At 34.1% G+C, this 13,555-nt stretch overlaps 1 protein-coding gene and 1 long non-coding RNA gene across 4 annotated transcripts; one reads left to right on the top strand and one right to left on the bottom strand.

The window, feature by feature from the left end:
* Positions 1-7,759: 7,759 nt before the first annotated feature.
* Positions 7,760-9,093, top strand: LOC112716523 (uncharacterized). The gene is made up of 3 exons (XR_003160387.3): positions 7,760-8,204; positions 8,438-8,473; positions 8,640-9,093. It is a non-coding gene; the product is annotated as an uncharacterized lncRNA (long non-coding RNA).
* Positions 9,094-9,511: 418 nt separating this feature from the next.
* On the bottom strand, positions 9,512-13,535 carry LOC112716522 (probable protein phosphatase 2C 73). Of its 3 annotated transcripts, none has more exons than XM_072205425.1 (5): positions 13,182-13,535; positions 10,797-11,778; positions 10,592-10,709; positions 10,405-10,509; positions 9,512-9,973 (listed from the first exon to the last, which is right to left on the bottom strand). In XM_072205425.1, the coding sequence occupies exons 2-5, from the start codon at positions 11,163-11,165 to the stop codon at positions 9,951-9,953; spliced, it is 615 nt and encodes a 204-aa protein (XP_072061526.1). In that variant the 5' UTR covers positions 11,166-11,778; positions 13,182-13,535; the 3' UTR covers positions 9,512-9,950. The 3 variants fall into 3 exon arrangements, with proteins under 3 accessions (XP_072061526.1, XP_025624229.1, XP_025624228.1); XM_025768444.3 differs by having other exon boundaries at positions 9,512-10,029; XM_025768443.3 differs by having other exon boundaries at positions 9,512-10,509.
* Positions 13,536-13,555: the final 20 nt, after the last annotated feature.

A 13,555-nucleotide genomic window follows, 5' to 3' on the forward strand; every position in this document is an offset into this window, starting at 1 on the left:
CGGTACGCGTGTCACATTATTATTGGACGAAATATTAAATCGGTCAATAAAATATTTTGATTAAACCAAAATAAAATCGGTTGATTATAATTATTAGAGCTGATTTGATCCGATCGGTTTACATAATCTGAACCAAATCATATTTAAATTTTTTATCAAAATGACAAATATATCCTTAACTTTTATTTTGCAGACATTTAAATCTATAAAAATATATAATTACAATTAAGTCCTTTTTCTGGTAATACAATTAAGTCCTTAAAAAAAACCCTAAACTCTTGGTAGCCCAAGCCCAAGCCCAAGCCAAGACAAACCCAATCTCAATGGCTCACCAATTTCTCACTCTAACCCCAAAAAACCCCTAGCCCTAGCAATCAGCATCTCCTTCGTCTCCTTCGTCTTCTTCGTCTCATCTCTCTGCTCACTATCGCGATCTCAAGCTTTCTCCTTCTCTCGTCTCGGGTCTCGCACTCAAGGTTTTCGTCGCTCTCCGTGTCGCCAGTCGTCACCATCTCGCACTCAGTCGCACTCGCACGCCTTCCCTGCGCTCGTTGTCGCCGGCGGCAGAAGCACCCAGACCCGGGACTGGTCGTCGTCGTCGTCGCTCCATGGCTCCTCACCGTCTCGGACTTAGTCATGCGCCTTCTCGCGCTTGTCGTTTCCGGCGGCAGAAGTAGCCGGTCCCGAGGTTGGTCGTCGTTGTCATCTTCATACTTTGAATCTTGCCGTCAGCTTCCTCCCCGCCCTCAGATTCCTTCGCCCAACCAGAAGCTGGTCCCCGATTTGATGATTTCCGATAAATTTCTTTGGTCTTTTTTTTTTCAGTTTTGTTGCCCTAATTCATCACTGCATTTGAATTTGTTGCAGAAAATATAACTGAACTAGTTTTTATTTTTGCTGAAAATCATCATTGTCGTGAATTTGTTAGTATTTATTACCACCGAACCTTGAATAATTTGTTGACTTAGTTTCTTTGTTGCTTAAAATCATCACTAAGATGAATTTTGTACTGAATTTGTTGCTGTCATGCTCAAATAATTACTTAGCTAAATATTTTTGTTGTTGGAAATGTGAGTTGAATATATTAGTGATTGCACCTTGAATTTGTTGTTGTCTTGCTAAATAATCACTTAGTGCATGAAAACGAATGTTAAAGGAAGATCGCTACTAGAAATCAATATTTCTCCTTTTTTCGATGATTTACTGTGTAATATCATGCTTAGTTATGCTTAAAGCAGGACAGATCTGCATGGTTGTTCATTTTTTTCGATGATTTGCTTTTTGTTACATGTCTTTGGTTGCTACAAACATGAACTAAATACATATGATTCATTGGTTAAGACATTTTCTTATTTTTTCTAAGCTTCCTCTAGTCTTTAAGGCGATTGTTTACACTTTTTTAGTCTATATTTTATCCCATTGATGCCCGTCTCTCCTGGTGTTTATTGTTTGCTTTTGACATGTGTTCTAAGACTGAGTTTTGACCTTCATCTTAAACAGAGATCCTGCAAATGTCTATTAATTTTTAACCTGATTGCTTATAATTCTTAGCATGATATACCTCTCAAATCTATAAGCTGCTGCTCTGTTGCACAAGGTTTGTTGTAGTTCTTTTTGTACAACTTTTGGTAGGACTTAATAGTCTTTTCTTGGTCATGTAGGACTAATACTATAATGGTCTGAGGTTCTGTAGGTAGTTCTTATAAAATTCCTTATATATAATAACACAAACTATGGTCAGTTAGATGAAAATCAAGACTTAGAACTATTTAAGTAGTTATATAGTATAGTCACTTCAAACTAATTGTTCATTGAACTGAATGTGGAATCCAATTGTTAACAATTTCTGCCTTTACCAAGTTTCAATTAATTTATGGTACCTATATGCTTGTTGAACTATCGACATCTCCAATTTTCCAGGGCTATTATGTCTGTAATAACTTACAACGGCCAGTTCAAGGAATACAACTTAAGCGTTGATGCCCACAATGATCTAACTTGGTCTCTGGGACGTGAATTCAATCTTTTGACAGTGATTCTGGACAAGGCTGTCATTTCATGAGTGGCAAATAGTGGATGCATGTTAGCATGATATAGTTAGGAAAACTTGAACTACCCTTGCCGCTCTTTTTCTATCCAAGGAAACAGTCTACATCTGCTGATGAGCGGATATTTTGTACGCTTTTTGGGGGTAATTTCATGTAGATTTTAGTATGTTTCAGTTAGTTTTTAGTAAAATAATATTAATTTTTAGGCAAAAATCATATTTCTGGACTTTACTATGAGTTTGTGTGTTTTTCTATGATTTCAGGTATTTTCTGGCTGAAATTGAGGGAGCTGAGCAAAAATCTGAGTTAGGCTGAAAAAAGGACTGCTGATGCTGTTGGATCCTGACCTCCCTGCACTCGAAATGGATTTTCTGGAGCTATAGGAGTCCAATTGGCGCGCTCTCAACGGCGTTGGAAAGTAGACATCCAGGGCTTTCCAGCAATATATAATAGTCCATACTTTGCGCAAGGATAGACGACGTAACTTGGCGTTAAACGCCAAGTTCATGCTGCTGTCTGGAGTTAAACGCCAGAAAAACGTCATGATCCGGAGTTGAACGCCCAAAACATGTCATAACCTGGAGTTTGACGCCAAGAAAGGCCTCTACACGTGGAAAGCTTTAGTCTCAGCCCCAGCACACACCAAGTGGGCCCCAGAAGTGGATTTCTGCACCAATTATCTTAGTTTACTCATTTTCTGTAAACCTAGGTTACTAGTTTACTATTTAAACAACTTTTAGAGACTTATCTTGTACCTCATGACATTCTCAGATCTGAATTACATACTTTTGACGGCATGAGTCTCTAAACTCCATTGTTGGGGGTGAGGAGCTCTGCAGCGTCTCGATGTTTTCCATTCAAACACGCTTGTTCTTATCTAAGATATTTATTCGCGCTTAATTGTGAAGAAGGTGATGATCCGTGACACTCATCACCTTCCTCAATCCATGAATGTGTGCCTGACAACCACCTCCGTTCTACATCAGATTGAATGAATATCTCTTAGATTCCCCAACAGAATCTTCGTGGTATAAGCCAGATTGATGGCGGCATCCATGAGAATCCAGAAAGTCTAAACCTTGTCTGTGGTATTCTGAGTAGGATTCCGGGATTGAATGACTGTGACGTGCTTCAAACTCCTGAGGGCTGGGCGTTAGTGACAGACGCAAAAGAATCAATGGATTCTATTCCAACCTGATTGAGAACCGACAGATGATTAGCCGTGCTGTGACAGAGCATAGGAACGTTTTCACTGAGAGGATGGGAAGTAGCCATTGACAACGGTGACACCCTACATAGAGCTTGCCATAGAAGGAGCCTTGCGTGTGTTGAAGGATTTCAAGGAAGAGTTGAAGTTCAAAGGACAAAGCATCTCCAAAACCCAACATATTCCCCATTACTGCACAACAAGTAACGCTGTTATTCTCTTTTATTTTTATAATCAAACCTAGTAATTTCATTAAATCCTTATTGGCCTCCTGACTAAGATTAATAAAATAAACATTGATTGCTTCAAACCAATAATCTCCGTGGGATTGACCCTTACTCACGTAAGGTATTACTTGGACGACCCAGTGCACTTGCTGGTTAGTTGTGCGAATCACAAATTCGTGCACCATCTGCTGACATGACTGTTATAACATATATGGAGGAATTATCGTTGTAAATTTGTTCTATTTTTCCTCCTAAAAATGTATATTCTCATTTTTCTGAGATACAACTCGGTCGCAGCTGATGATATGTTGTATTTATGGAGTATAAAATTATCTATAATAAAGAATTTTACTGGCCTCAATCCGAGTATAGTTATTTGGTTACATCTCGTGGTTAATGTTGTTAGCCTCTGGTCTAAATAGGGGTGGCAAACGGGCCTAAACCCGCCGGGCCGGCCCGCGTAACCCGCCAAAAAAGGCGGGCTGGGCTGGAAAATCGGGACCGCCAAATAGCAAAAGCCCGCCTAACCCGCACCGCTTAAACCGCGGGTTTTGGCGGGCTTTGGCGGGGCGGGGCGGGCTTCCCCGCCGGGCTAAGATTTTTTTTAGTGAGGGGGTATTCTTGCAATTTTTTTCCTAAAACCTAACTTCCCCCAACCTAACTTACAAGAGTATGAAGATAAAAATTGAGTGTTTTGAATTATGTTTATGTTATTTTGGAGACAATATTTATAATTATGTTTTGAATTATGTTTATTTTGCTTTGGAGAGAATATTTATACTTATATTTTGAATGAAAATTTGGTTTATAATTATATTTATTAGATATTTATAATTACAAAGACTTTAATGTTTATGAATATAAAAAATATAATTTTTTATGCCATTAGAAATTATAAATTTATTAATATGGTTGTGAAATTATATATATTACTTAGTAGTTATTAGTAAAAAAAAAAAAGAGGAGCTTTGGCGGGCTTAGCCCGCCAGCCCGCAGTTAGGCGGAGCGGGCTAGGATTTTAGGACCGCCTAATTAGGCGGGGCGGGGCGGGCCAGCCCGCCAAAGGGCGGGCTTCTGGCGGGGCGGGGCGGGGCGGGGCGGGGCAGGCTTCCCCGCTTGCCACCCCTAGGTCTAAAGCTCTAGTGTAAAGCTTTGATTTCACGTGACTTTGCTAAATTCAATTGGATCAGTCGGACTAGTTATAATATCTTTAAATTTAACATTTTATACGAAAAATATTTTAGTTTAATAATTTAAACCAATCAAACCTTTTCATTAAACAAAAAAAAATCAGTCATTTTTAATGTAAGAATCCTTTTCTTATCTAATGATTTTGCTAGTGTATATATCAATTTTGTGTTGTTTTACTTAAATCATGGATTATTAATTGAGATCCTTAATTAATTTTTTTTCTTTGAACGATGATCAATCTTTAAGAATGAAATCACATAGTTTTTATGTCAAGTTTTCCTTTCCTTTTTCTAATGATATAATCAATTTTAACTATATATGAAATGCAAGATATATATAACTTTTCTTTATAAAAATGACCAATATCCGACTACAAGTGAAAATTTTTATTTTAATGTAAGTATAAAATTTTTTAAGATTAAAAAAAATTATTGATTAATGCAATAATGAAGATCTAAGAATAAAATCATATCATTCTAATACATTAGAAAACAAAATATCGGTATAACTATGTAAATTATATTAATCACGAGATTTTGAAGCATGAATAAAATTTAAAATATTATTCCATTCTCAAAATTCGATTTAAATATTATGTTTAATAACTTAATTCACTTAAATAGAATATATTTATTAGAATTATTTTTGTAACAATAGCTAATGAAAATAAATTTATTCGGGATCAAGTTTAAAATAAAATAATAGCAATTAATGTGAATTTAAATATTTAATCAAGTATTAAAATAAAATAATGATAAACTATTGTTGTATTAATATAGTGACATCATGAATTTGATTTGTTTATAGATTTATAATTGAGTCAAGGAAGAACGATAGCCAACTCGAACTTACTTCGTTAACGTTTCTTTGGAACTGCCATGCAACTGATATAGTTTTTTTATTGCTACAAGTCATGTGAAAGACATATCTTCTGTTCCGTAAAACAAATAGTTCTTTTATTTGATTAATTAGCCATTTTTTTTATCCCCTCTTTTTTTCTATCTTTCTATCTAAAGTAAAACTTTGAATATTAGTTTTATAAGTTAAAGTGATGATGTTGATGGCAGATTTTGAACTTTAATTTGAACTTATATATTAATGTGAATTTAATATGGTACTGAAAGAAAATTAAGATCTTTTTTATGACCTAAAAGATAGCCAAAGTAAGAAAAAGAAAACAAAAATTTTAGTATCTAGGACGAAGACTGGAAACTGAGACTCGGTATCATGTTTGTTAGTTCAGAAACTAGTACTAAAATTTTAGTATCTGTTCCCAAAATTTTAGAAGTACCTCCAAAAAGTGGGGACAGGAGACTGAAATTTGGTGGGACGAAGACTGAAACTTTAATAACATTATACACCTAAAATATCATCATTTCAATTAATTAATTTCAAGTTTACTCTGTATACAAATTAAATTAAAACTTTATTCTTATTTTATATAATCTTTGTCTTCTACTTTACACCAAATACAATATTGAAACTTATTTCAATCTCGGTCTTTCAGTTTCTGCCTCGCAATCTCAATCTCTCAGTCTCTGTCGCTCTTTCAAACCCTATCTAACATAAGCGCTAATGAAAACAATGGTAAATATTATCTTATCCACACTGCCATCGCATCGGATAAGATCCACACTCTAAAAGGATCGGTGTGATTGTAGGATGCGATAAATTTTTTGTTGGTCTAGGATGGATACCAATTTAGAGAGACCATTTTATTAATACTCTAAAAATATATTTGTCTCTTGAAAAAAAAAATAACCTAAAAATATTGACTTTTTACAAAAAAGATTAATATATATAAAAAAAAAATAAAAATAAGAATGATAATTAAAAATATGAGATTTTGTTAATTGTTATAATATCATATTCTTTAAAAAAAAGGTAATAGTTTTGGGTTTGGTTTCTATAATTATGATTTTTACTTGTTAGCATTTTTTATATTATACCTTAATGACATCAATACATGTTCAAAGTATAACTATTCAAGATTTTTATTTCTCTACTGTACGAGTGAAGTTAGAGTTTTTGTCCATTTATATCACTGGATTCAACAATTGTGTAAGATTCAATTTAAAAAATATGATAAAAGACTGTCAGAGATATTTAATTATATAAAAAACCTTTAATATAAAAATTATTAAGTGAAAATAATTTTTATAATATTTATAAAAATTAATTTTTTAAAATTTCAAATGTATATGTAAACTATAGCCCACTTATTATTATTATTATTATTATTATTATTATTATTATTATTATTATTATTATTATTTATACATATTTTAAGTTAATGTTGCCAATTTTTTTGTAAGGATTTATACATATTTTTAAGTTGATTTGATTATAGGATTTTACAATGTCAAATATAAGATAGAATTAGTATGTTATAATTGAATTGAGTTCTTTTCATAATTTTCTAAAAATAATAAATAAAAATATATAATTTAGATGTAAATTTTGAATAAAAAAAACTTTATTCATAAGTATGTATTTGTTATATTTATTTATTAGTATTTAACTCTAAATTATAATTAAGAAAATATTAATTGCTACGTTTGATTATCTAAATCGATTAGTCGTGAATATGTATGCAGATCTGATCTGCAAGTCCACATATTCACACACCTAATAAATGAAGAGTAAATTATTTGTACAATTATAGTATAATTTATATTTAGTATAATTAGTAGTAAATTAGAATATTATCTTTCTCCGAATAATATAAGGGTTTATCTATCTGGTACCCATATTAAAGTTTAAATTAGAAAGAAAATAAAAAATATCATATCCAATAATTAATTTGTTTAGATATTTCAAATATCAAATAATTTAATATAATAGTAATTATTTAATATTAATATATGAAGTGGTAGTATAATTGATAAATAAGACAAAAATATTTAATTTAATTTATTTAATATTAACTATATAATTTGATTTATTTAAAAATATAAGTCTTAAATGTTCTACTATTTTCATTCTATTATTATTATATTTATTTATTATCATTTAATTTTAAATGATAATAAAGTTGTCTTAATTTAATTTTAAAATAAATATATAAATAAAAAAATGCATTAGTTATTTGAAAAATTATGAAATCCTACTGCGTTCTTTGTTTTTCTTCTATGCTCTTTCATTTCTTCATTTCTGCTTCACATTTTCCTCTTTTCCTTCCCCTTCCATTCCACTTCTCAGATCTCTGAATTCCCACTCTACTTGACCATCACAGCTACCATTTTCTCTTCTCCGGTCTCGCATTCCCATTGCCTCCCCACATTGCGACAGTCTGCTATTCTCTTCTCCAGGTCTCGTATCCCCAATGCCTCCCGACATCCCTTCGTCCCTTCTTTTCACCTCAACAATTGCAGCCACTGCTGTTGAGATTACAGAAATAACACAGCCTACGCGTAACAATTGCAGCCACATCTCTTCGTCCCTTCTTTTCACCATTCCTGAGTGGTGGTTTGTGATTTCTCGTAGCAACGGTGGAGATTCGTGGAAGCAGCCCACTCTCATAACAAATGGGTAAATTAGAATTTTAATATAAAATCTTTAATTAGAATATGATATCGTAAATTGGATTAACTTTATTATTTGGAGGATATTTTTATAAAAAATTACTAGATTGAATTTGATTTTGAATAACAAATTTGAAATTAGAATATTGTTATTATTTATTAGGAAAACTTTCTAATAAAATTAGATTTCTGCACCATTTTACGTGATGTTTTAAAACTAAGTACTCTTTTTTTTTTCAGGCACAGTAAATTGGTGGAGCAAAGAGGATGAGTTAGGTAATCATACTTGTTTTTGTTAAATAAAAAATATGATTATCAATCTTTTGTAATCTGTTTTTATCTTCTATTTTTCTTTAATTCTAATATCAATAGTGAAATTTATTTGGTTTGACTAGCAAACATCGACGGCCTCTGTAACTTCTAATTTTACTCCCACATTTAGTGTTGGCTTTGGCAACTTGAAAGCAACGGCTGAAAATACTCCTCCAGGAGCTGTATCCAAGCTACCTGAAGTGGCTGAAATATTTGAGGCGGCCTCAAATTGCTGTAGCAGGATGTGCAGTTACTACTGTTGCATGTGCTGCATCGATTGCTGTTCGCGGATGAACAACCAGTTTGCAACTGCATTGACACAGCTTTGCATTGGTCTAGGATGCTTCGGCTGCCTCACATGTTGTTCAGAGATATGCTGTTCCGAAAACGATGGCTGATGAAATCCCAATTTTGTTGTATGATGGTTCTTGTATTTTATTGCACAGAAAATTTCTCTTTGTATAGTATAGTTTTAGTTGTTCTGGCAATGTATATCCATATATTACACATGCAATAGAAAGTTAATTCTACACTCGTAGCAAAAATAGAATATGAATATACAAAAAAGTCATTTTCCAGTCAAATATTTCCTTCTTCTTTGCCTTCATCGTTTTATATTTGATTGATACCGAGTGCTTGCGATGGTTGATAAGTAATAACGAGTTTCAGAATGTGGTTTCAAGTCTTCATTTTTTTTAATCGAGTCCAACACTTGAGAGTAGAGATTCTTCAGTTCAATACAAAGCTGGAAAGCACTCATTTATTTATTTATTTAAATAGGAGGTGGAATGCATCATTATCAGTAGTTATGAGTAATCACTCGGGAAAAGTGAGTGCAGTGATGAGTTGGTCCAGCTGGGGAAAGCGAGAGACGAGGTCAGAGCGCTTAGCAAGCTCATAGAGTCCCCTACTAATCATAGCTAGCATCCTCAAGAAATAATGGTTGCAAAATGAACCTGGGGTTGAATAAGGTGTGATAATACATACAATGAAGAATAAAAAGAACTTAAGACGATTTAACCCTTTTTTTTTTGGACGAAAAGAATGTCATAGCCTTAGAGATTATTTCAACTAAGACCTATTCCAAAAGTGTAAATTCGGGGGCATATTGACTCTCTATCTGCCATATGATTTTTTACCATAGAACAAATTTGTCTCTCATCTTCAGCAGTTCCATCTGTAACTAGGAAAACTATTGGAACTGAACTTTGAGCACTAGATAGCATCTCTATTGCCTAAAATGAAGAAGATAATAATTGATTTGATGTTCAATAGATTCAGTACCTAATAACAGTTCAATAATATTCACATAGAAATGGTATTGAATATTTTTAATGTCCCGTGTATTGAATATTTGACGTGGGATACTTGAGTTTCCACTCTCGGGCCGCAGAATCCACCAGAACCCTTGCTGCTGATGCTCGAGTTGGTGCCGTGGATACTATCTCAACCACCTATTCATTGCTTAACACATCCCAGACAGGCACAAAATACCAAGATGGATATTAAGCATAAGTAGCCTAAAAAGAAACACAGGAACTAGTGAAAAAATTTCAAGTGTTGGATTCAAATTCACGATATCATATGTCTATTCACTTACAAAGGTAAACATACATATAGATGAGAATGACATGCTTTTCTTGCTTACATGGGTAGAACTATTGTGCATAGCAAAAATTTCCTACAGCAAGTAATACATAGCTTAAACTAAGTTACTTTGATTTGATGACTTTCACATGGACCAAAACTGCAAAACAAGAAAAAACTATGCATCTAGGAAACAGAAAATGCTGCAAATGCTCTATGCTAAGAGACTTTAGCGATAATTGTAACATTACTGTGGCAACTGAAACCACAAGAACAAATAAAAGCAGATATATTTTCGAAAGTCTTACTCCATCCGAGGTGTATCATCAAAAAGTAACCACACCCTTCGAACTTCTGGTTCATCTTCAAGGCAAATACCCTGCCCTTACACCTTTTGATTCTTTCAGCTTCCCCTGTAAAAAATTCAGATAAGCTATCTCAAAGCAAAAACATAGACTGAACTGAGAAAGGATGAACAATGATGACAAAACTAACTTGGCAAATCAGGTTTCAAATCAATTGTCAACTGAATTGCCACCATGGAGTCATTGCTGTCCTTGGATCCCATGATTGCTCGGGAATCCCCTATGTTGCTCATGAACAGAATTGATCCCTGGAAAGTGAACAACATAGAAATGTCAGTGAAAAGAAGCAATGAAGTATATGCAACAATTGAATGCACTACTCATTGAGCTGCTACCTGCTTCACTATGGTTACAGCCGTGCTCCCACTACAGAAACAATCCAAATATGCATGTTTGACGGTGATGGTTACAACCCGAGAAGATAACCAACGGTCTTCTGTACTTATTTTTCCGATAGGTTGTATCAAATGCAAGCACATCTCCAAAGCACTGATAATCCGCCCTACAAATGCCATCTGCCCAAAATAGATTCGCCAGCCGACTTTCATCAGTAGCACTGTACCTTTCCATGGCCATGGGGTCAACATCAGCTTTTCCAAGTAGATAGCTAATTGTTGCATTAGAATCCCCATCAATGAGCTTTGCACGACGAGTTCTTTCAATGTGGTTATCCAGATCCTACTTTGTGAATCCGACATTAGCATAACCCCCGGCTTGGCCTACCATTAGTCCCATTATCTTAGAGCTTGAAAAACCATTATTGTGCATGGTGTTTTCCTGAGCTTTTTGAGCCTCATTCATCCCACGGTGGTTTGGAATTAGGTGTACCAAGCATTGGGGAACAAGATCGTGGTTGTGCTTCTCAACTAATTTTTTAACTCTCCAAGCTGAAGTTTTGGTGTCAAAGTACATCGCAAGCATGGCTTCACAACCCGTACGAGTCAGCGCTTTATGCTTCATCTTCCTGCTCAAATTAGAGATGTATTTATTGGCTCTCTTTCCTTTCTTGTTGCAAAAAAATCGCCTTCTGCGTTATGTTCTATCTTTTCAACATGCTGTATCACGCTTGCGAACTCCGAACCCGACACACCTTGCATAACGCACATACAAGTTATAAGCTGCATCCGATGTTTCAAATGTCTGGTTTATAATATCATCGGCCGTCACAACAACACACTTGCTACTGCTGCCACCGCAATCACAAGTGCAATTTACATTCTCTTCCACACCGGTCATCAAGCAATCTTCAACGTTCTCTTGTGAATTGAGTGGTTTCGAATCAACATCCATTGCACCAGACTCGTTTTCTTTCTAATTCTATATATGTAAAAAAGTGAAAATTTTACCCCCTAAACAAAAACAGTTATAAGTAGGAGATACACATATAATTTTCTACTTCTTCACGACACCTTAGAATTGTATTTTGCAGACCTCAGTATATTTAATAGATTCAAATTCAACTCTAGTATTTTATCCAATATATTTCAAATAATTTGATTCAGAGCATAATCCTAATTCAGATACAAAATAAATGCCGAAAAAAATGACTACTCCTAATCAACAAAATATACTTTAAATTTAGATTAAATTTCAACTCCGTCTAAGTTTTGCACACCCTTACCAAGGTTTCTCAAACCAAACAAACATCTAAATAATCATTTATGACATGTTTATATTTTGTATTCAAGTGTTGTGTGAGACTGTGAGTATTATTGTTCTTCATCCTGCCACTAGAGAATTATGTATATTATTATTGCTAAGTTGTAAACTTGATGTACCCTTAATTATATGATTATAAATAAATGAAGAGTTATTTACACTATCAATTTAAAATACCAGCTTAAATTAGATGGTTGCACACTAAATTAACAAAAAAGTCAAGCTTAGGCACTAATTTAATTGCAGAATTATCATTTCTTCAAAAGTAAACACTAACAAGTCCAATGTCATTTACAGTTTTATTTAATTAAGAAAAATGAAATTGGTCAACCAAACATGGCAAACACTTAACCCAAACATGTTGGTTTCTTTCTTGACTCATCTATCTACCCTTTTGAGTTCTAAGGTATGTGTAACTGTGTCCACAACAATGTTATACTCTATACTTATTTTTTCAGTTTGTGATCAGACATGCAGGTCAATGCTTAATTGTTATTGTTAATGGATAATCTTAAGAGTAATTGTAAAGCTTTAAAGGATAATAAACTTTTCTATCAACGTATAAGTTTTGTTAGCACACAATGCAATTGAGCTTAACCCTTGATATTATTAATTTATTTTTTGGTTTCAAGGAACCTAAATAAACCCTTTTATTAGTATAACTTTCTTTTTTTCTGTACATATGTACACACTCAGAAGCTATTCATATTCATACTTCATTTATACACTGCTTTTGACAGAAAATTGAAGGATGGCAATTATATTTTTTTATATTACTATTTCCCTTTCATCAGAACTTCTTATTTCAAAATCAATTTCAATTTTAGTTACCAGTTTTTAGCATAACCCATTTAATTCTGTTTGATCCCAATTATACAATTATTAATAAAATAGTAAAAAACTCCAATTTTGTCTTCAATCATTGATACAGTTCATCTTTTTATGAATACCCATGTGCCCATATTGGTGATCTTCACTCAATGTGATTATTTTTGACAAAAAAATCAAACACAACAACCAAACACAAAACAGATGAAGAGAAAAATTTGTTGAAAACTCACCAGATTGGGACCAGGTTGTGCGAAGGAGGCCGAGGAGTTGCTGAAGGTGAGGAGGAAGTCGGGGACTTGCTGCTTCTATCTCGGCGTCGACGGGCGCAATGACGGCGCGAGATTGACTACGAGGCAGTGACAAGACACGGAGCGGCGACGACGTCCAGGTCTGGGAGTTGCTGCTACTGCCGCCAGTGACGACGACGGCAAGGAAGGCATGCGAGATCGGAGCCTGGAGAGACCGACGACGAGCTTGTCGGATGATGCTGATAGAAGGAGAAAACTTGGGTCAATGAGATATGAGAGATGAGAGAGCTTCTGTGAAAGTGACGTTGAGGGAGGAGAATAATTATGAAACGACGTAGTTTGGTGGACTGAAGAAA

This window comes from Arachis hypogaea, chromosome 10 (genome assembly GCF_003086295.3).
Source record: "Arachis hypogaea cultivar Tifrunner chromosome 10, arahy.Tifrunner.gnm2.J5K5, whole genome shotgun sequence".
Classification (NCBI taxonomy): Eukaryota; Viridiplantae; Streptophyta; class Magnoliopsida; order Fabales; family Fabaceae; genus Arachis; species Arachis hypogaea.

What these genes read in the sequence shown, in the direction of transcription:
- LOC112716522 (XM_025768443.3), bottom strand. Translation starts at nt 11,165, where the DNA reads ATGCTAATGTCGGATTCACAAAGTAGGATCTGGATAACCACATTGAAA. An exon ending in CTGTAACCATAGTGAAGCAG is followed by an intron (nt 10,710 to 10,796) that starts GTAGCAGCTCAA and finishes TTCACTTTCCAG; the next exon opens with GGATCAATTCTGTTCATGAG. An exon ending in TTTGAAACCTGATTTGCCAA is followed by an intron (nt 10,510 to 10,591) that starts GTTAGTTTTGTC and finishes AATTTTTTACAG; the next exon opens with GGGAAGCTGAAAGAATCAAA.